Here is a 23,950-nt window from a genome sequence, read left to right on the forward strand (position 1 = left end):
CTGATTGGCACAAATACACTAGACCCTCTTTACGAGCAATTCTGTGATGGAAACAACGTGATAAGTAACATCTACTGTGGCTACCAACAAGTCTTGAGGACACTGCAGCTCAGACGGCACCAAACCACAGAAGGTCAAGTCGGCATTGTGAAGTTAGGTCGTCACGAGTCAAGCATCATCCCTGCTGGACAGAAGGTGGTCTTGGAAGGTGTCGTCACTGGAAATGAAGCTAACAACGAGAGATGGGCAGTAGTGGAAGAACCCTCCACTTCGTCCTTGCCAGGTGGGATCTTCGTTGATAGCTGCATCATCTCCATCCCTGCACGGTTCCCGTACAAGGTGCCTGTAATCATAAGAAATGAAACCAACCATGACATTACCCTGCCCTCTAACTCTGTCATCGCCGAACTTGCCATCCCTCACGAGATCAGCCAGACCCACAACACCTGTAGCCCCAGTCAACTGTCATCACCTACAGTCTGTTCCAGTCTGCAACACTCTCCTCGAGATGAACAACAACGTGACAACCTTAGCTTTGACTTCGGAGATTCCCCGCTCCCTGCAGAATGGAGGAACCGAATCACCAAGACACTCAACACTTACTCAGACGTTTTTTCTCAACATGACCTCGATTTTGGCCACGCAACCAAGGTCAAACATCGAATCAAGTTGAAGGATGACACACCGTTTAAGCAACGACCCCGGCCCATCCATCCCAACGACTATCATGCCGTGAGACGACATCTTCAAGATCTCCTTGAAGCTGGAATCATCCGAGAGTCTGAGTCTCCATATGCTTCACCTATCGTCGTTGTGAGAAAGAAGAATGGCGAGGTACGTCTATGTGTTGATTACCGCAAACTCAATCTGCAAACCATCAAAGACGCATATGCACTACCAAACCTTGAAGAGTCGTTCTCTGCCTTAAGTGGGTCACAATGGTTCTCCGTGATGGATCTGAAGTCCGGATATTACCAAATTGAGATGCATGAAGATGACAAGCCAAAAACAGCTTTTGCCTGTCCCCTCGGATTCTGGGAATGGAATCGTATGCCACAAGGAATCACCAATGCTCCAAGCACATTCCAGCGCTTAATGGAGAAGTGCATGGGCGACATCCACCTGCGTGAAGTGCTGGTATTCCTTGATGACATCATTGTCTTCTCCCAAACCCTGGAGGAACACGAAGCTCGTCTGGCTAAAGTCCTGGATCGCCTGAGGGAAAACGGTCTCAAGTTATCCCCGGAGAAGTGCCGCTTCTTTCAGACATCTGTTCGCTACTTGGGGCACATTGTCTCACGGACGGGCGTGGAAACAGATCCCCAGAAGATCGAAGCACTGAAGACTTGGCCGAGACCCCGTACCCTGAAGGAGCTCCGTTCGTTTCTCGGGTTCTCTGGTTACTATCGGAGGTTTGTGAAGGACTACTCCGGCATTGTGAAGCCTCTCCACAACTTGACCTCTGGCTACCCACCTTACCACCAGAAGTCGAAGGCGAAGCAGACAGACACGAGAACAAAGACAGTCCAGTATCACAACCCCAAAGAGCCTTTTGGAAGCCGCTGGACATCAGATTGCCAGAAAGCCTTTGAACACATCATCCAGAGCCTCACTACAGCCCCTGTTCTGGCATTCGCCGACCCCCAGAAACCCTACATACTCCACACCGATGCCAGCACCACCGGGCTCGGTGCTGTACTGTACCAAGAGCAAGACAACCAGCTCAGAGTCATAGGGTATGCGAGTAGAGGTCTATCACAGAGTGAGAGTCGCTACCCAGCGCACAAACTGGAGTTCCTCGCACTCAAGTGGTCGGTGACGGAGAAGTTCAGCGACTATCTCTATGGTAACAACTTCACCGTGGTGACAGATAGCAATCCGCTGACTTATATCCTCACATCAGCCAAACTCGACGCGACGAGCTACAGGTGGCTAGCTGCACTGTCTACATTCTCCTTCAAGCTCTCCTACCGCCCAGGGAAACTGAACGGAGATGCAGACGGACTATCACGCAGGGAACAGGAGAAGCGAGCAGACGATCCAAGGTCACAGAAAGAGAAGGAGCGCATCCAGCAGTTCACTCAAGACCATCTTACCGATCCAGAGAACCCAGATGAGGTGGACCATTCAGTCGTGAAGGCCATCTGTGAGCGACAACTTGCCTTCAGTGCCAGCCCGGATGATGAGAGAGAAGGAGACCATGTTGCCTTAGTGGAGACCCTTGCTACATCATTCTGTGCTATTCCCGAGTGCTATGAACAAGAAGAACAGTTCGGAGGCCTCCCAGCCATCCCGCATCTTTCAGAAGCACAGATAGCAGAAAAGCAAAGGGCTGACCAGTGCATAAAACATGTTATTCACCAGATCGAACATGGGGAAACACCACCACCCACTCTGCGCACCCAACTCCCTGATCTTCCACTCTACCTCCGTGAACTCCATCGTCTTGAGTTCCACAACAACATCCTGTACCGCCGCCGCCAAGTGGGATCCCAGAGGGCGTACCAGCTTGTCCTCCCAGCTGAGTTCCGAAGTCCAGTGCTCACCAGTCTGCACGACGACATGGGCCACATGGGAGTCGACCGAACCCTAGACCTCGTGAGGACCCGCTTCTACTGGCCGAAGATGGCATCAGATGTGGAAGAGAAGGTGAAGAAGTGTGGCAGGTGTGTGAGGAGGAAGGCGCGACCAGAAAAGGCTGCACCATTAGTGAACATTCAAGTCACCAGACCCCTGGAGTTAGTTTGCATGGACTTCCTCTCCATCGAACCGGACCAGAGTAACACCAAGGACGTGCTGGTTATCACCGACTTCTTTACCAAGTATGCAGTGGCCATCCCAACACGAAACCAGACAGCCAAGACTGTAGCCAAGTGCCTCTGGGAGAATTTCATTATTCATTATGGCTTCCCCGAAAAGTTGCACAGTGATCAAGGCCCCGACTTTGAGTCCAACACCATAAAAGAGCTTTGTCGGGTGGCCGGTATCCGCAAAACTAGAACAACTCCATACCACCCTAGAGGTAACCCAGTAGAACGGTTCAACCGCACCCTGCTCGACATGCTTGGGACTCTAGAGGATAAAGACAAGTACCGTTGGAGCGACCATGTAAGACCCTTGGTCCATGCTTATAACTGCACCCGGAACGAGGTCACAGGTTTCACCCCGTACGAGCTCATGTTCGGGCGCCAACCCCGGTTACCTGTTGACCTTGCTTTCAAGCTGCCAGTGCCAGAGGGCCAACACTCCTCTCATTCAGAGTATGTCAAAACCCTCAAGTCCCGTCTGAAAGAGAGCTATGAAGTTGCAAAGGAAAAGTCAGCAAAGATAGCACTAAAGAACAAGACAAGATATGACCGGCATGTCACCGCCTCAGATCTAGAGCCTGGAGATAGAGTACTGGTGAGAAACGTCCGCATAAGAGGAAAGCACAAGATTGCTGACAAATGGGAATCCACTGTCCATGTTGTCGTTACAAGAGCAGGCACTCTCCCAGTATACACCATTAAACTAGAAACTGAAGATGGTCCCCAGAGGACACTACATAGAGACTTGCTGCTTCCGTGCGGATACCTACCTGTCGAAGAGGACACTCAGCCTGTGCAGAAGTCGGTGCCGCGCAGACCAAGAACACGTGCCAACCCTGTAGCAGAGGCAGAGAGCTCCTCGGATGACGACGACTACTCGCTCATCCCTGTCTGGTTGAGTTCCCCTGTCCCTGAGATCACAGAGAGTCCAGTGCACCCAGATCTTCCCATGGCCAATGTCCAAGAGCCCCAAGACCCTTGTCCTGCAAATCATAACTTACCTGAACTTGACACCCAACCTAAGTTACCTGATCTGAACTTACCCGACATGTCCGAAAGTATTCCAGATAGTCCTTTGATGATCGAGTCTACCTCTCACCAGAGTGATCCTGAATACTTACGTACCGATACAGACATACTCACTGATAAAGACCTACCCACCGTTAAAGACATACCTACCGATAAAGACACACCCACCGATAACGACAACCCCACAGATAGAGACATTCCAATAGAGCAAGAACATGAGGAGAATGAAAGTCTACAAGTAGTGGAACCTGAGGAACAACATGATGAAACGACTGAAACCACAAGTATTCACGAAAACACAAACCCTGATGAACCCCTCAGGAGATCTGAGCGCAATCGTCAACCCCCACAACGGCTTGACTATGCAGAATTAGGAAATCCTTTGGCCAAGGCAATGAGATCCTTCTTTCAAGGCTTGTCCATAGCTTGGTCCGAAGTGATCAATGAAGTACCTGTACAATCCACTACCCCATCCCCAGTGATTGCTGTGTAGATGTCCACCTTGCACAGGGACGTGCAAAGGTTCAGGAGGGGAGGATGAAACCCGGAGTTCAAAAGACATGAACACACACACGCACGCACGCACGCACACACACACACACACACACACTCACGCACACACACACACACACACACACACACACACACACACACACTCACTCATGTACACAATGTAAACAACACAGTTCACGACCTACACACCATCCACTCGCATCCACTACATACTACGCAAGATACACGAAACAGAGTGACCCCTGTTCTATCAGTATTCCCCAATGAAATATGACAACAGCTACACATACACGCAAGAATTACTACAGCCAATCAGATGTCACACGAGCCTAAGAACGCGAGCCGCTGAATGAAACCAAGGCGCAAGGATTGTTTCAGTCTCTTTGACAACCATCATCTGAGCCAGCCACTTGCTGTTTGGAAACTTTATCATCATCGTTATAACCGTTAACAACATCAACATTTTTTGAGCATCACCGGACAGTGTGGAAGATCACGACAGTAAGAACATCATCAAGAGCCACATGTTAGCTGACAGCCACGTCGGTAAGACAACTCTTTTATGTGACAAACGAAAACACTGATATTTACCGCCATCTCCGGCACTGATGCACTGATTCTGCTAACAGGCTAACCCCTCAAGAACCACCAGAGGCATCAACTTCTCACCATCGTATCATCACATCACACATCACCATCTTCAGGAGCGACGGTGAGGAATAACTGTGTTTTAACTCTTCTCCTCTCATCTCCTGCACTGTGTGAATGGATTAGCCACAGAAATGTTAGCAATGCCCAACAAGAATAACGGTTGCCCCGAACGTTCATTTCTGCTAACAGGCTAACCCCCGAGAACTGCCAGGCACCATTCACCATTCACCGCTGTGTCTAAGTGTACTCACCGGATTCATCCCCTTGAGCACATCATCAGGAGCAACGGTGAGGAATAACATCTGTTTAGCCGTTTAGTGCCCTTGTCCCATCTCCTGCACTATATCAATGGTTAGCCACAGAAATGTTAGCAATGCCCGACAAGAGTAACGGTTGTCTCCGAACGTTCCCAATGCACTGACCAGGCTAACGTTGTAAGCGTCACTGGTGAAAAAGAATATGTTTACGATCTTCACGATCTTTACAGATACTGATAACTGATTACTGATACTGATAACTGATATTACAGATACTGATAACTGATATTACTGATAACTGATATTACTGATACTGACTACTGATACTGATAACCATTAGTAGCCATTACTAATTATTGATATTTATAACCATCAGTAGCCATTACTGATACTGATGCTGATTACCATCAGTAGCCTTACACTAGTTACACTAGCCTTACAGTAGTTGCTATTATTTACATAACACTAGTTATTATTACTGATGGGTTCTACACAAAGAGAAGTTTATTACTATTTCTTTAATAGTGATTTAACTAAGACAAGAGGATAATTTCATTGCTGTTATGAATGTAATGTTTCATTGCACTATGCAATTTATTGAAACCTTTCACAGTATTTAATTTAAAGTAAATAAAGGGTAATTTTTAGTGCAGTTTCTTCTTACATGAATAGGCCTATTAGTGTAAGAGGATATTAAGCACGTCTCTGACAGTGATCCCTTCTAAGCTTTAGATTCTAATGTGTATTTTATGGTTTATGTTGTATGTATTTATTGTTGAGGCATTTTGAATGTAGTTTTATTGGACCCTTTGCTACCTGCGTTTTGTAGAAAGGCGTAGCACATGAACGACTTGTTTTCATGCACTTGAATTTAATGATTTAAGAAGATATGTGATTTGTCATCCCAGTATGACAATTTGATAAATTAGATAATATGATGCATCTTAGATTTATTGTACATTGTACTAATTGAAATGTATGTATGGATGAATGTGACCTATCAGGTCAGGTTTTTTTGGACGGATAGGATTGAAAAGAAGACAACTGGGCCAGGACTTCACCTGGTCAAAGGACACTGATGGCGAGCCTTTCCCAGAGCGACCACGGATACCCTTAAGTACCCTACAAAGGAACTTTCCCCCCCTTTTTCCACTTTTTACCATTTCTATTTTGTTTAAGGCCCCGGGACCATTGTTTATTTTAAGTGTGCACACTGTTTTATTTTATTTGGGTTTTTATACACTTCAAACATTTTGTAAACAATATACGAGTTTTCACTCAAAAAGGAATTTCTTGTCTGACTCATTATTGTTGCTTAACACTCGCTCCTCTCTCTTACTTAGATCTTCTGATCCAGGTCCTAGTATTATTGTTCATTATTTTAATTGTAAATCACTTTCTTAAAGGAAAGCCCGGTTACACAATGTCTTCTGTATTCATGTACAGTATGTATGTATGTATGCTACTTGATACCTTATTTCCCCCCTGGGATGAATAAATTATACTCTACTCTACTCTTCTAGTTGGCTTCCTCATAAGGGCTCTGCCTATGGGCCTGGACTAAATGTTAATTGCAAAATAATATCAAACTGTACAGTTATCAAGCAACAGACCAAAAAGTCAAACAAAAGACTACCAAGGAGAACTCACAACTAAAAGGGAGAAATCAAAGGACACGTTATACAATCACTGTTTTCTTGTTGGCTTGAAGCTATGTACACATCTACACACACAACCAGAAGCCAACCATGTAGTCAGTCAAGCAAGGTGTCTCTCATAAATGCACCTTGCAAGTGTGTTTCCAATCTCTACCACCCGTGTGGTGACCCAGAGAGCCCTAGAAAGAGTCGTGTAGACCCTCTTACTGCAGATGGGGACGCCGGCGACCCTATTCACTTACTGAAAATGCTCAACTACATCATAACAACATTGCTATGATGACATTACAGAGCCATAGCGCTGCGCTAAGGGGTTACGGGTCCACTGATTATGATTTAACCCCGAAAATTTTACATGGTGCGTCTTTAAACATTGCTGATGGACAGAGTAAAAGCTGTTCGTCAGTAAGAAGTATTATGTGTTGGTCCATCATCTAGAACAATTTATGGCCAACTAGCATAGTGTGGCGTAGAACGTTAGTATCTCCCTCCCGAAGCCTCAATACAGTGCGGTAGCGTTGGGCTATCCGACTGGCCCTTTAGCTCAGCGGTCTCGTACTGTGCCTCCCATTGCCGAACAGATGCGTTGATGTGGTGGTGAGTTCGCGGCCTCGAGAGGGACGAACTGTGCGAGAACACCTTTGGTCACACTGGTGCCATGACCCGGATGGGAGTGAAGTTTAGCGGGGAGAGTGTAACGGAGGCCAACTAGCAGAGTGTGGCGTGGAATGTTAGTAAATCTCCCTCCCGAAGCCTCAAAACATTGCAGTAGCGTTGGGCTATCAGACCGGCCCTTTAGTTCAGCGGTCTCGTACTGTGTCGCCCATTGCGTTGACGAGGTGGTGAGTTCACAGCCCTGAGGGGAACGAACTGCGTGGGAACACCTTCGGTCATACTAACATTGTGGAACATAATATTGACTTCTATGATTGGTAAATGTATTCATTCTTTTCCTGTGGGGAATTGCAAAGTCAGATTTTATATTAAAAAGGAGAGATGGGAGAGCACTGCCTTGGGTCTCAATCAAATGTTGTGCAGGTGCTCTTCAAGGGAAAAGGGCATCAGAAACTTCAAAGTCAAGGAGGGTCCCGAGGCAACACTGCTATTTAATATTTTATGTTTTATTTTTTTCCAAAAATGACGAGAGACGGGAGTCACAGAAATATTCTTATCCAAAAGAGGGTCTAGTTTCTTCTGAATTTCTGAATCTTCCTTGGTTCATGGCTATTGTGAAAGACCATGTTTAAAATTAAAGGTTGAATGTGTTCTCAAAGTGTTACTTTCAAATAAATATTTGACGAGACACCGTGGTAACCTCAAGTACAGTAAATGTGTGTGCCTCTTGCTACTTCTCTATTGCACTTCCTTCACAACTAAATGAAAATGGCACATATCAGAGGAATCGAAGCCAGAGGTCAAAGTTGTTGTTGACAGTGTCTTCCCATGTCAGGCTGCAGTGACTTGCTGAAACATTCCAACTCAGAATTCAGACTGAATGTGTCAAATGCCTTCATATGTTTGTTTCCCTGCAGCTAAGGCAACCAACAGACAAGCAAGCGGTCTTGAAATTCACAGAGTAAGTTCACGATCCTGACAATTTGCCAACTCAGTTTATTCAGATTTCACATTTCACAGAACACTTCCTACTGTTCTACCTGACCAAGCAACATTTGTTGAGGGGTTACCCAGCACTCTTAACACCAGCCAACCGGCCAAATGTTGGTGAAATTTCAGTTTAGCTGGAGATGAAAAAAGTTAAGTTAGAGGCCTGGTGTTACCGATAAGTAATCTTCCTTGATTTCCTATGTGGTGAAATCAACCACACACACACACAAATCAGCACTTTAATTGCATGAAAACTATTTTATTATTGATATGAAGGAAGTTGAGGATCAAGAGTGACCCAAAATGGCACATAGGTGCAGAGAGTGTAAATATCTTTTGACAATACCTCTCCATTTAGTAAGACTACAGCTCATTTGATTCATAGAAAAAATGACAAAACTAGGTCATCACTCATTTGAGAGAAAAGTTGTCTGCCCTGTGGAGGCTTGTGCAAATTCACGTCAGGCCATGCATGATATGCAACATTCATTACGACAACGTCATAAATATAATGTGTAATAAAATTAAGAATGGATTTAATAGCGAAATGAGGTAGGTCCCACAACATGTCAAAGGTAGACTGCGCATGGAATCGAATGGGGCTCGTTTTAACCTCCGGCAATTGCGGGTTATATTGTAGCAAATCAGAGCTGTTAATTTTTATCCACGATTAGGATACGTTGTGTCAAGGTCCATAGGAAGGTCCAACGACACTTGTCAGAGAAGAAAATGGGTAGATGTTCATATCGTTTACATTAAAGGCAATGGAACGATTGTGTTTACAGTTTACCTGTGACACACCTTTCCAAATATAACAAGAAAAGCGTGGTTATATGAAATATTGGACACTTTGCCTCGCAGTCCCTGTAAACTATGCAAAAACACTACGTAATCCCATGGTGCATCGGGAGTAAGGCATTACCTAATCCCATGAAGCACCGGGGTACAGGAAGGTGGTCCATCGTCAGAGTGTCGAGACCAAACAGAAACGCCCATAATGGTGACTCTGACCAATGGCAAGTCTTAAATATGACATCATTGTTATTTTCAGAGTCAAAGCAGCAGTCCGTCTTATAAAGTTTGACTCCACGTTGGAAGTAGATTGCGAGAGCGAAAACAGGGCCGGGACGGTCCTCGATCAAGTTTCGGAAACCTTTTTGTTTGATGATAATTGAGATTCTGTGATATTCCGGTGCGCCGACAGAGAGTTCTCTACAGTTACCAACATATGGTGCGCGTTACGCACGGATTTCAAGAACTTGCCGATAGATCTGTAACGTCGACGTATCACTGGATATTGACTAGGAAAAGATCAAACTGATCAAAGAAAACATCAGAAGACGATTGGTTTCCATATCTACTCCCGGACAGAGGAATCCGACAGTCGGACAGGAGTGTTTCCATCTTCCGAAAGTGAGAAGTTCACACCAGTCAATATGGAAGCCACATTCTATGACGAGTCTCTCAACACACCCATGCCCCCACAACAAAAAAATGTGGGTTGTGGATATAATGCCAAGGCGCTGAAGCGGAACATGACCCTGGATCTTAATGATCCTATGAAACATTTAAAACCGCACCTGCGCGCCAAGGCAATGGACATACTGACATCACCAGACGTCGGGTTGCTTAAACTGACGTCGCCGGAATTGGAGCGCTTGATTGTACAGTCTTGCAACAGTTTGACAACGCCGACCCCATCTCAATTCGTGTGTTCCAAGAATGCCACAGACGAGCAGGAGGGTTTTGCTGAAGGCTTTATCAAAGCACTCGAGGAGCTACACCATCAGCAGCACATGCCAGTGGCGTACCCAGTGGGCCAAGGGATGCCAGCATCCACGGATATGACACCTTTGACCTCAGATCAGGGAAATTCATCCTTAACAAGTGCTGTGCGAGTGGACCCACCAGAATACTCAAGCCTGAACTCACTCGGCCGCGCACCTGCGTACGCCGAGTCCAACTCCTCTGGGAGTTACCCAGCGATGTCCCAGCAAAGCGAACCAGGCCCGCGACTGTCATGCCAACACCCACTACAGCAGGGATACAAAGAGGAGCCACAGCGTGTTCCTGATATGAACAGCGATACCCCTCCCTTGTCTCCGATTGACATGGAGAATCAGGAGAGGATAAAAGCGGAGAGAAAGCGCATGAGGAACAGGGTCGCTGCGTCCAAGTGCCGGAAAAGAAAGCTTGAGCGACTATCAAGATTGGAGGAGAAAGTCAAATTCCTGAAAACGCAGAACACAGAGTTGTGTTCAACAGCTAACATACTGCGAGACGAGGTAGCGCAGCTCAAGCTAAGGGTCATGGATCATGTAAACAGCGGCTGTCACCTCATGTTGACGCAGCGAATAAAAGCTTTCTGAGGGGGGCTGTGAACATTTGAATGGACCTGGACAGTTCTTGATATAGCCAAGGATTTAACTTAGCACTTAAGACAAAAAAAGATGTTCAGCACATAGTTTGAGTTCCCACACTATCCATGGCATGAGAAAGACTGGATTGGGTGTATTCCCTTGAACATTTGACCTTGTCACCAGCAAACTTCTGCAATAGGCACTCTGTTTTCCCAAAATGTGGTTTACAAAAAAACAAAAAAAAACCCTAACCACAAGAAGAGCCGATTCGTTTTTGATTGTACACATTTCATGCTGAGTTGGTCTTTTGGAACTGATTCTCCTGCAAGCTGAAATTTTGTTTACAATTTTGTTAATGAAATAATTTGACACTGAACTCTTTCATATTTGCATTTAGTATTTTCAAATAGTTTCCTACTAGCTCAGTGTAAATCTGTAAATAACTTGTCTTGTTTTTGTAAATGTTAATCACTACTATTGCAATACTTTAAATGTATTAGATTGTGTTCAAATATTAAAGCATAAAATAAAGCTTTAATGGACTGTTAAAATGAATGACGACTAAGGAATATCAATTCTTTGTGTGGACTCCTACATGATTTCTTGATTGCACATGTATGGCATGAGTCATGACATCCAGTTAAACACAATTTGACTTTAAGGGAGCACTCCTGCCAATTTCAATATGCTGTTGTATTGCTCACGCTACCCTTGACTTGTCAGTACCCGGTGACGCCGCATTTTTTGGCTCAGCCTTTTCATAGATATGAGCTATTCTAATGGGGGCAACTTTTGTTTACATTTCAAAAAAACTTTTTTTAAACAAATGTATTCCCAAAAACATCATTGGGTACTAACAAGTAAAGGGTAGTGTGAGCAATACAACAGTATTTTGAAATTGGCAGGAGTGTTCCCTTAAATACTGTGCATATTGGGTCAGAATTCTCTCTATTCACTTCCTGATCACGGCAATACAGCCTTCCAGATCTGAGCTCTCTTTTCTCAGGTAGCTATAATAATAATAATACAATAAATTATATTTAAAGACGTTTCAATTTAGTTCAAAGTGCTAAGCTCACAATGGTGGTGAATGAAACACCCTACCAATTAAACCAACTCCCGAAAGGTTTTTTTTTTTTTTGCTCCAGGAGTTTATTTTAACATGGGCATTTGTATAGCTACAAAACAGTTACAAAGATATTTACAAAGAACAGGTGCAAATACATTTAGTTAACGAACACAAATGAGATTTGACCCCCCCAGGCACCTTAAACAAACAAAAAAAACCCTGGGGGAGCAAAAAAAAATCCTGCAATGGCACAGTGAGGATGTCCTATGCCCCACAAGCCAGTCTGTACTGACCACACGGCCTCTGTGTTGCACGGTTTCATGCATTCACATGGCTTATCTTTCTTTCTTTTTAAAGTCCAACAGACAGACACACCTGGTAAAACTCGCCAGGGATGTGGTGCGGTAGGCCGCAGTGAATGGTAGAGCCACAGTTATGCATGTGTCCGACTTCCAGGTGACAAGAGGCGGAGGGTGGTGCTCAGCTGACCAGCAGGCCTTCCTTGGAAGCCAGCCGCTGCCGGTGCACGCGGTCCTGCTCCAGCTCCTCGTGGCTGGGGTGCCACAGGCGTGACAGGATGCGCTCCATGTTCAGGGCGTACATGGTGTGCGAGGGCATGACCTTACGATGGACCTGCCATAGCGAGGAAGGGAAAGAGCAGGAGGGGAGCAAAGATCTTAGAACACATCTCCTCAGGAGATAATTAATTACTTTCATTATTATTATTATTATTATTACCGTATTATTATCATCATCATTCATAATAACAACAACAATAAAAAGCATATTACATCTACACAGCTCACGAAAAAGTTAGAAATGTCAGGATGGACTATGGTATCTGTGTACAAATCCTCATTGTCAACGTCGTCTTCAAGCACAGAATCACAGTAGCTGGTACTTTACAGTAATTCACTTTCTATTTTTCTCATTTTCTAACATATATTTCACCGAAAGCCAAATATCCCTTAGTTTTTCTGAACCGTGTACATTGGTGGTGTTTAATTCTCCAAGGTGGAGACAGGAACAGACAAGTATGATATTATCAAGAGTAAAAGAAAACTGTCCTGAACATCTGAGAAGGGCAATGTATAACACTTGGGTGCATTGGATAGATCAAATGTTTAGAACAAGAGCTTTTGTTGTCATATACTTCATGAACTGGCATTTATAGGTGATGAAAATCCTCAAACTTAAACTCTGAGTATTGCATACAAATCCTTTGGGTACCCGTGATCCAATAAGCAGCATATGCCTAATACATTTACATTTAATGTTTCTCCTTCTCGATATATCTTCAATCTCGATATATTGCCCAGCCCTACTTGAGAGGCTTAACAAGTCTACAGTGTGTGTGCTCCAAACAGAGCAACAAAAGAGCTATTGTTTCATATGACCATTTCAAGGCTGATGTACTTCAGAGCCTTAAAAGCCATCCTCTTTGGAAACAAAACTAACCATAATGGATAAGAGGACATACATAATCAACACGGAGAGATCAAATATGCAGTCAGTGCAGCGGTGAGTCACTCACCACTGTGGCAGTGGTGAGTCACAGTGTCTTGAAAGCTGTTTGCAAGGGATTACTACAAGGTCTTGAGAGTTGAAATGGTCGAAATGAAAACAAATAAATATCAAGAGATCTGTTTTTGTATACACGGACACAAGGCACTAAAACAGGGGTGGAGAATCTTTTTCATTCGAGGGGCCACTTCAAATTCCTCCAAGGGCCGTAAACATCCTTCAAGGGCCATACTATGAACCAAAACCACCTTTAAAAGGTACATTGTGTGAGATTTTTAGTTGTTTATTTCCAGAATTCACTAATTCCCATTCACTGATGTTACCTTTTTCATGAATACTTACCACCAGCATCAAATTCTAAGTATTCATTATGACTGGAAAAATTGCACTTTTCATACATGAAAAGGGGGATCTTCTCCATGGTTCGCCATTTTGAATTTCCAAAAATAGCCATTTTTAGCTGCAAAAATGACTGTACTTGGACCATACTAGAATATATTTGTTTATTACTTAGTAAACTTTCATGTAAAGATCAAATTTGGCAATGGGCAGCCCAGTTTCAATGAGCAGCATAGTTGCAGTACCTTTTTTGACCATTTCCTGCACAGTGTCCCTTTAAAAAAGAGCCCACCTGCTCTACATACCTGCAAACTCAGGAGGGTTGAAAAAGGTGACAAACTATCGCGAGCCCCAACGCACCCCCCACCAAAAAAAAAGACAATATTTTATTTGCTAAATTTACTATTATTAATATTTTATTTTCTTTGCAATTTTTAAATGTGCCCCTTTCTGCCCATGCTCTTCCCCTCCACCACCCTCCTTTCCCTCAGTGCTGCCAAATTAGCCCGTCTCTGTGCTCTATAGCATTTCCAGCTCCACTGACATGAGCACACAACCTCCTGTCTAGTGTCTACCTCTCAACATTTCACATCATCCATTTTAAACATTTCCACCACAGTTCTATTTATTCCATTTCATCCCCCCCCGCCCCCCATTATTTTCATTATTTGCAATGCAGTTTTTATTCTATTCCATTGTATTCCATTCTATTGGTTTTTATTCCATTTCCTCTGAAAACAGTGAATCACATCACACATGCCACATACATACACAGACATTAAGCATACAGCCAAACACAGACAGACAGACAGACAACACTACAAAACCTCACACGCCATCACTCAAACCTCACATACAGTAGGGCCTATAGGCCTACACCTCACACAAACACAGCATGCCTTCAACACATAGGCTATACAAAAACACATAACCACACTACAAAACTTCACATCCTCCACACAGTATCATTCAAACTTCACACACAGCATAAGTCAAATACCATGGACAATGCACAGAAGAGAGAGAGGAGAGGAGAAGAGATGAAGGGAGAGGAGGACAGGAGAGAACACACTCAGACACAGACACACGTGTGCAATAACGTGTATGATGTCTTATCTTATTATGCGCATTATGCTGTTGCTTTAGGACTTTAAACTCCTCCAGGATTAAATATACTACCATGCGCTAGGAATGACAAGTAGGTACTAGCCTATATGTCAAAAATAAACAAACAATAACATCACGGAGAACTTACTTTCATAACGTCGGTAGTTTTTAGTTTTGTTTGTTATTGTTTTTCACTTACTCGCACATCCATGTCAAATCCATGCAGGGTGTTTGCGATCGCGTGGGCGTTATTAGGAAACGACAACTCCATCGTATGCATTTGCGAGGACTTGGCAAATGTCAGACGAGGAATCTGACAGCAACGCTGACATTATTCTCCCGGCGCTGTCCTGCTCTGTCCAGCCCAAGCCGTTTTCGCTCCACCACCACCACTTCATTTCAGCGTCACTACATTTATTACTTGCATTCTCCGATACCTAATTTGTATTAACCACTGCCACATTCTTTATCACCCGTTGAAAACCTACGAAACCGAAGTAATCTGCGCTCGTCCTATTATTGACATTTTATTTATCAACACCGGTTCCGCGCGCGAGTTTGCGAAACATAGGACGATATTGCGCCGAACCGCGTTTGGCGTCTCCGATTGGCTACAACGGCTCCCTCGTTCCTCCCCTCTGATGGCGTTCGTTTGACAGCAAGAAAATAAACTCTCGCTCAAAGCAGGCTTGCAGAACATTCGTGTACAAATAATTTGGCCGATCTCTTGAAACAGACACTAAAAGTAGGGTAACAAACAAAAGGTAGGCTACCCAAACCATTTACGATGCAGTAGGCCTACACAAATGCCGTGTCGTATTTCATTTTAACGTGGTTTGGCATATCTCTTGAAACAGATGTGCTAAGTCGCACAAACGTAGCCATAGCCTGCCCAACGATGCAGTGAGCTCCAGTATTTGATTTTATTTTTATTTACATAGGCCTAGCCTAATAAATGAAAGCGTCAGCTAAATGCAATGTAATGTAGCCTAATGTAGGCTTAATGTTAATGTAATCCTAACTGCATGTGTTTATAGGCCTACAAATGCCGTATCATGTCATTTTATTATGGTTTGGCTCATCTCTTGAAACAGATGACACTAAAAGCATAAACAAAAGCAGGCCTAGCCAACGATGCAATACAAATACAATTTCATTTTATTCACATTATCCAAACCTCGAGGTGATCTGGTAAGTTGTCCACCGAGTCCATGGCACATGTGGTATCAAATATAGGGTTTACTTATTATGTCGGTAAATCCATCTGGTGGTCATATTAGGAACTGCATTCTGCACATCAGTTCATCCCCACTTCTGTAGATCTAACATTAACACATGGATACTTTGATAAGGTCTGTAGCCTAATGAAACACTGAAATTGCGGTGATAGTTTTCTGTTGTCTAAGTAGGCAACCTCAGTTTTAACCAACTTTGCCTGTGACCTGACAAAAATAGGTGGTGTCATGATGACAGACAAGGCATATTGGATTGTAGAAAATGTATTATATTAAATAGTAGTATTTGGAACAAGCTATAAATCAGATTTCAAGGAGTAAAACTGCTACAGTGGCAAATCAACACAATGATGAAAGACAAGGCAGATTAATTTCAAGGAGTGAAACCGGGTGTCTATTTGGCACTGCATCGGGTTCACTCCTTGAAATCTGATGTAGCCTATACCTTGTTCCAAATACTATTTAATACATCAGTCCGAAGAAGGAGGTATATTAAAAGTCTTTATTATCTGTGGCTACTCATAATTGAAATTAAAACGCTTTGCCCTGATGAAGACCTAGATGGTCAAAACATGTTGGCATTTTAATTTCAATTATGAGTAGCCACAGATAATAAAGACTTTTTAATATACCTCCTTCTTCGGACTGATTTACCTCTGAGTGCCTGGAACCTTTCCTAATTCTGGATTTCCCAACCCCAAGAGCACCATTTTGGACATTTTTTCCACACACCTGAGCGCCGGGTTGACTTCTCTCTTTTTACTATTTAATACATTTTCTACAATCCAATAAGACTTGTCTGTCATCATTGTGTTGATTTGCCACTGTAGCAGTTTCACTCCTTGAAATCTGATTTATACCTTGTTCCAAATACTAGGCCTAGGCCTACTATTTAATACATTTTCTACAATCCAATATGCCTTGTCTGTCATTATGACACCACCTATTTTTTTGTCAGGTCACAGGCAAAGTTGGTTAAAACTGAGGTTGCCTACTTACTAAGTAGGCAACCTCAGTTTTAACCAACTTTGCCTGTGACCTGTACTTAGACAACAGAAAACTATCACCGCAATTTCAGTGTTTCATTAGGCCTACAGACCTTATCAAAGTATCCATGTGTTAATGTTAGATCTACAGAACACGAACACGAATTGTACACGAATGTTCTGCAAGCCTGCTTTGAGCGAGAGTTTATTTTCTTGCTGTCAAACGAAAGCCATCAGAGGGGAGGAACGAGGGAGCCGTTGTAGCCAATCGGAGACGCCAAACGCGTTTGGGCGCAATATCGTCCTATGTTTCGCAAACTCGCGTTCCGCGCGGGCTTCAAGCCTTCAAACATGCTGCCAGTGAATGCGAAGCTGCGTCCTTGTGATTAAACGGCAGCCAATGGGTGTGGGTTACATCATGACTAGTGTTTGGGTAATGTAGGAAATCTCGCCGTCTTTGCGTAGGCTATATCAGACAGGCAGCTGTTTACCCTTCAGAACTTCAGTCGGGCGCTACTGGCTATCCCCCCCCCCCCCCCCCCCCCCAAAAAAAAAAAACTCTTCGGATCTGCACGATTCACATAAGTCACCTATTTTGAAATCAAAACGGCGAATTTCGCCAAAAGGTGACAAGTTTGCAGGTATGGCTCTAGGTCCCCTGAAATATAACTAATAGTATTGCAAATGTAATTTCTAAGATTCTTTTACAAAACGCTCATATTTCATGTGAAGCTGCATAACATTAATATTATATCGGGGGACAGATAAAACGGCCTCAAGGGCCGTACACAGCCCTCGAGACATAGGTTCCCCACCCCTGCACTAAAAGCAAAGCTGTTCTTACATTCACTGTTTTACTCAGCAGCCATCTTGCTGACGCCTTTGGACATCTATTTCAGATCAGTAAGACTAGAACCTCTCGAAATGAACGGGGAAACAAAAGTTAAGGACTCTCGGATAACTGACGGTCATATGATATATGTTTCAATCATATGATTGAAACCGCCATGATAATACTAGCGTGCTTAGTTGGTTCTTGTGAATTAAAAATTAAAAATCAAGCTTTTGAAGCCTTTTCTCTCAGGTTATTCTGTAATGACATGATAAGGACAGGGCATTGTGAAGCTGCAAAATGATGGCAATGCAGTTTGTTCAGTTCAGCATAATGACTGGCTGTTGGCAGTGGAAGAGGTGACATGCCATACTGCCATTACAAACCATCCCCATTCATCTCTTTGGGTGATTTGCTCAGTTATCCGTCTCCTAGGCAAAAAAGTCTACTAAAAAAGCACTGAAGGCAGTGGTGTAGTCTACGTAGAAAGCAGGTATACGCAGTATACCCTCCTCGAAATTTCAGGGATTTCAATATACCCACCTAAAATTGATTGATCCATTTTGTAGCATAGCACAAATATATACAGTATACACACTTCAAAAATGCTCAAATATACAGTAAAGCCACTACAAAAAGGTAGACTACACCACAGACTGAAGGTACTGATCGGCCAGCCCAGTGTTTCTCAACAGGGGTGCCGGGGCACCCTGGGGTGCGGCGGAAACGTGTCTGATAAATAAATTATGTAATATAATACATATTCGTATAAATTGATAAGTTAATGCTAGTCAGTGGTATCTTTCATCTGCCATGTATGCACAATAAAGTAAATATAGGTCGCTCCAGTCAGCTGCAACTTCGAACGTAGGTCGTGTGACGTCTCCAAATGTGTTACTTTTCTAAGCTTTTGTGGTATCGGATGCGATGCCATGTTACGGCTTATTGGTTTGGGGTGCCTTGAAATTTTTTATGAACTGAAAGGGTGCCTCGCCTTAAAAAAGGTTGAGAAACACTGGGCCAGCCCATAGTGTCCTGCTGCAAAGGGAAGCTTACCTGCAGTGCTTCCAGCAGGTCATACATGTTTATTGGTGGCAGAGGGGCAGGAAGACTGTGGCCAGAGCAGGCCAGTAGGAGGGCTGCCTGCTGCTCCGCGTCATCTGGAGACACCTGAGGAGGGGGGCCCACTGGAAGCGAGGCGCTGGGCGGAGGACTGGTACAGACGGAGAACAAAGAGGACATCAGGGAGACAGGCAGCCCACAGTCCATATTGACATCGGCACCTGCCGACTGGCCAACTACTGATAGAACTGGGCTGTGTCTGGTAATAATGTCAGTATCACTAGCCTAGTGATACTGACATTATTACCAGACACAGCCCAGTTCTATCAGTAGTGACACTAGCCATATGCCATGTGAGTGTAGCCTACTTTGTCCCTTGTGCATCAGATGTTTGTTGCATCAAATGCTTGTTTTTTAAGTTAAAAAAAAAAACAGTTTCTCATTACTGTGTAAGAAGAAGCTATGAAAATGGGACAGATTTTATTGCTTTAGCACAGTAATTCTCAACATTATTTGAACATGCCCACATGACCTCATCATAAGCCTCCCAACGCCCCTTGATTTCATCCTAAGAGTGCCAACACCCCATCTTAGTATTAAAGAAAGATAAAATAAACTCATGGGGGTTGTAGGGCCCCCGTTGAGAAATACTACTTTAGCGATACTTTTTTGGTATACTATCATAGTAAAGACAATCAACTGATATCACTAATCTTCTTGATTTAGCATGGTTAAGAAAACAAATGATAACAAAACTGGCTCACAGAGGGGCTGAAAGGCAAATGAGTCAGGAAAACCACTAGCAGCAGGGACCACATGTCAAGAACTGATAATTTAATCTATAAAATTATTATCCTAAATCAAATAAAGCAATTACATTTAAAGTGCGGAATAAGCAGAACTTTACGTAGGGGCTATGATGGGCCAATGACAACATAGCATTCTGGCACTTACCAGTCAGTTACTGTCTGATAGGCGGCGATGCTGTTTTTCAAGTATGGCTGTGGTGTGATGTCACTGCTGAAGGCGTACTGGAAATGGCCATCACGCAGACGGTAAGCCTTCCTCCTGGAGACCACGGCAGAGATGACATCCTTCAGATGGACCTGGAGGAACACGCACAGATGGGAAGCATTATCTAACAGTCGGAAAGACACATAATTAATGGTGAACATTTCAGTGTAAGGCCTTAACAAAAAAGTTTCTCTCATCTAGGGATGCACCGATACAGATACTGGTATCGGTATCGGCTCCCGATACTGCTCATTATACTCGTACTCGTCAAGCACTTGCCGATACCAGCTATGAGTACTACTATTACTCAAAACAATGCAAAATCTTGTCATGTTCTGTGGACTTGAAATCAGCATGGAAAAAAGTGCCACCTCATACATTTACTAACATTTAAATCTACATGGAAATGGACAATAAAAATATCACAGGTGGAAAAAAACAAGGCCATGCATTTATTTTCATTGTATTTTGGTGGTAAAAGGTATCGATATTGGTACTCTGTATCGGCAAGTACACACATTAATGTACTAGTACTTGGATCGGTTTTCAAAAAAGTGGTATCGGTGCATCCCTACTCTCATCTTATCTTCTTGCAATATGTTAGTCCTACTCCTAAACCTTCTTCTCTGATCCAGTTTGTCTAAGCTCAAAGCTAGGAGATTCCACATGACTAAGCAACATCACCGGAGTCAATGTTATTTTTTACGATATATTACTATTGACTACACTATGGAACTACTGACTTGAAATACGTCTCATTTCTTTGATGCCAGAGCTGGGCCAGACCAGGAAACCTCTTGCTGTGTGTGTGTGCGTGTTTGTTTGTTTATTGTCCAATCACTGCACTATGGAACTATTGATTACACTATGGAACTACTGACTTGAAATATGTCTCATTTCTTTTACTTCCATTTCACTATATTATATCATAAATGCATCTGTCAACAATCTTTCCTGGTCATGTTAATCTTGTCTACCTCAACCGATGGTATGTTTTTTGCACATTGTCTATCCCAACTCACAGAATGTTCTTTGCACAATTACCTTTTTATTTTTTACTTCAATTTTTTATTTCCTTTTATTACCTGTGCTATATGTGTCTTGAATGCCCATGTGGGCATTTGTGTATCTGTGTATTTATGTAAGCTACTTGACACCTGAATTTCCCCCTGGGGATCAATAAAGTTACTCTACTCAGGAAACTGTGGTGGTCGGCAAGAAAATTCCTAGATCATTGAAAAGATGAGGTCACCATCAACTGTAAAATGACAATATTTGTCTCATTACGTAATGAAAAGTAGCTCTTTCTTGGTCCATTCTAGCCCGAGGTCATTTCCCGATCCTTCACCCATCTCCCTCTCTCCTCTCATTTAACTCCACTCAATAAAAGCCCTCCCAAAAAAGATTACAGGAAGTTGCATGAGTGTGAGGGGACTACACAAGGTAGACTTCCTTCGTATTGAAGGTCTGGAGCAGTCGAATCGAGAAATTATTATTATTGGTGGGAGGGGTGAACTCCTGAAATGTGCATCTGATTTGTGCATCTCCTTTTTCACAAATATCTGAAAGTGACTGATGTAGTTATAGTTTTCTGAAGTCTGATTCTGATGTTGTCTAGCGACTGGAGTCATCTCCTCCCAGAAGACCCGGGCCAAAAGAAATGCGAGTTGACCAGAGGTGTTTTGGAATGGCAGGCCATGTACCGTGTGCCCTGATCATGAACTTTGAAAATCACAGCTTCTGCCACTTCTCTGCAGGTATGATAGCACGGCCCACTCTTGATTTCTTTTAAAAACAATACCCTCAGCTCACACAGGCACACATACACACCTCCAGTGCGCAGACCATGGAGCTGACAGCGTCATCGGCGACGTTGTCGAGGCCCAGCTCGAAGGCGGTGACCATCATGCGTGCCTCCAGCTGTCCCCGTGAGGGAAGCAGTAGCGTATGGGCGCTGAGACGCAGCTCCTCCTCCTCCACCCCCTGCCCCGGCTCACGCGCACAGAACGGCTGCGCTGCCGTCAGCGGGTTGTGAGGCTGGAAGCGGTGCTGAGGAGAGAGGGGGTCGGGGTCATGGTCACACGGTCACACGGTCACGGACACACGCACACACACACGCACACACACACACACACACACACACACACACACACACACACACACACACGTGAGACCAAGAGTTGAATGTTGAATGTTGAATTTCAAGAGAAGTCTTTCTCAAAATCACACCACACAACAATTATCCAACCGCTCTGTCTGTTTTATTACATTCAAGTGCATTCAAGAAGACACCCTCAGCTAACCTAAAATTTCAAAGCAGCATGTCTGCAATGCCAAATCAAGCACATCCAGCCATGCCATTATCGGGCCTTCCCTTAACGCTTTGTTGTTAAGGCAGCCAACCTTGCCGATACATGCTTTAACCACCATGACACTAAGTGTCTTGAAAAGATAAAGATTGTGTGTTGTGAATATAATGTCTTAAGTTTCTTCACAGAAAATGTTTACTTTTATAGGCTCAAGTCATGTGTCTCTGATATTAAACAATCCTCCACCACCTTCATAAACAAAACTTCTGTGGGAAACACTGATTATGGCTACTTTTGCCTTCAGTTTTCTGACAAAGGAGAAGCTTTAGTTTAAACTGACAGAGGAGTTTCTGACTCTGACACTGTATCAGTCAATAGCACTGCACTCTTCAGGTAACTAAAAACATGCCTGAACATTTTAAAGGCTTAAAATGTATTCATCTTACATCAAATTTCTGACGAACAGAGGAAAACCTTTTCTTTCCTTTTGGCTTTCCAGGCTTGGTGGCAGGACCACTTGTCCACTGGACTGAGCCGCCTTCTAAAAAGTTAAGCAAAATGAGAAGGTGAACGTTTTTGGGGGAAAAAGGGATAGAGCTCTAAAAAGAGAAATCACACACAGCTTACTTTCTCTTTCAATCATGAATCAATCATGAAGCACGACAAGAGAGTGAAGCTGAACAAGTCCTTACCTGGAGTGGACACGGTAATTTGACATCTCGTCAAAATTGCAAGAAGGAAATCATTGTGGATATGCACTGAAAGACAAATGTTGAACCATTTATAAAAGAGTCTATGTCATGGAAATAATTTACCATGGAAACACACCAGTGGGGATGACAACGTGGGTCAGTAAGCAATTGCATTCAAAATAAACAACATTAAATACGCCAACTAAGCCACTAAAGTCAATCTTACCATTGTCCTGCGCAAGAAGCCGTCGGGCCTCAACATCAAATTCTTCTTTGCTTATTTTATGCTTGAACCAAAGTTTTAGATTTGCCCAGTAACTGCAATGACATGAAGATCAACCCACATTAGTAGAGCTACATATCTCTGTCAACCACAGTACAGGTAAATCCGTCTTTACTGCCAGCTAAGCTAGTAACGCTGCGACCCCAGTTGGCTAATTGGCCAGGTGTCCAGTTACAATGCGTAAAAGCGCAATATGGCACATTGTCCTGTAAAAAGTTTACGCGTAATCGTCAGGCAGTACTCACTGTTTGATATTATCTCCAATAGCATCAGTTAGGTTTTTCTTTGCTATTTCCAGCTCGCTAGCATGGGCTGCCATTGCGGCGCACGGTCCCGCCGCTGCAACATCAAAAAACAACAGTGTTTCGCCGAGAGCTTACTGATGGCCGTATATCTAAACTTTTGATGTTGCTGCCGCCTGTTGGTCAGGAGTATTAGTTATTACAGTGTGAAAGTAGTCTACATATCTTGACGGCAGAGGGCACATTTGTCTCCTGTATGAGCGTAGGCCTACAACAGTGGATAGTTTTACTGGAGCCACACTTAGCCTATACAGTGCATTGTACAATGATTGGTATTTCGATATTTGGGAGGAAAAGCTTCCAAGTAGCTGTCAAA

At 43.6% G+C, this 23,950-nt stretch overlaps 2 protein-coding genes and 1 long non-coding RNA gene across 3 annotated transcripts; 2 read left to right on the top strand and 1 right to left on the bottom strand.

The window, feature by feature from the left end:
- Window positions 1-3,525: 3,525 nt before the first annotated feature.
- Window positions 3,526-6,546, top strand: LOC134465551 (uncharacterized). Its single transcript, XR_010038166.1, has 2 exons — window positions 3,526-5,061; window positions 5,190-6,546. It is a non-coding gene; the product is annotated as an uncharacterized LOC134465551 (long non-coding RNA).
- A 3,022-nt stretch (window positions 6,547-9,568) lies between these two features.
- On the top strand, window positions 9,569-11,435 carry LOC134465552 (transcription factor Jun-like). The gene has a single exon (XM_063219274.1). The coding sequence runs from the start codon at window positions 9,957-9,959 to the stop codon at window positions 10,887-10,889; it is 933 nt and encodes a 310-aa protein (XP_063075344.1). The 5' UTR covers window positions 9,569-9,956; the 3' UTR covers window positions 10,890-11,435.
- Window positions 11,436-11,897: 462 nt separating this feature from the next.
- On the bottom strand, window positions 11,898-23,682 carry tada1 (transcriptional adaptor 1). The gene is made up of 8 exons (XM_063220367.1): window positions 23,578-23,682; window positions 23,276-23,367; window positions 23,050-23,115; window positions 22,804-22,898; window positions 21,879-22,097; window positions 19,989-20,140; window positions 19,029-19,185; window positions 11,898-12,582 (listed from the first exon to the last, which is right to left on the bottom strand). The coding sequence occupies exons 1-8, from the start codon at window positions 23,649-23,651 to the stop codon at window positions 12,430-12,432; spliced, it is 1,008 nt and encodes a 335-aa protein (XP_063076437.1). The 5' UTR covers window positions 23,652-23,682; the 3' UTR covers window positions 11,898-12,429.
- Window positions 23,683-23,950: the final 268 nt, after the last annotated feature.

The sequence above is a fragment of the Engraulis encrasicolus genome, chromosome 16 (genome assembly GCF_034702125.1).
Source record: "Engraulis encrasicolus isolate BLACKSEA-1 chromosome 16, IST_EnEncr_1.0, whole genome shotgun sequence".
Classification (NCBI taxonomy): Eukaryota; Metazoa; Chordata; class Actinopteri; order Clupeiformes; family Engraulidae; genus Engraulis; species Engraulis encrasicolus.

Bases quoted from the DNA above. Each gene is read 5' to 3' on its own strand.
- tada1 (XM_063220367.1), bottom strand. From the start codon at position 23,651: ATGGCAGCCCATGCTAGCGAGCTGGAAATAGCAAAGAAAAACCTAACT. The intron at 23,116-23,275 runs GTAAGATTGACT...TTTGTCTTTCAG, and splicing joins GCTTCTTGCGCAGGACAATG to TGCATATCCACAATGATTTC. The intron at 19,186-19,988 runs GTAAGTGCCAGA...CGTCTGTACCAG, and splicing joins TATCAGACAGTAACTGACTG to TCCTCCGCCCAGCGCCTCGC.
- LOC134465552 (XM_063219274.1), top strand. From the start codon at position 9,957: ATGGAAGCCACATTCTATGACGAGTCTCTCAACACACCCATGCCCCCA.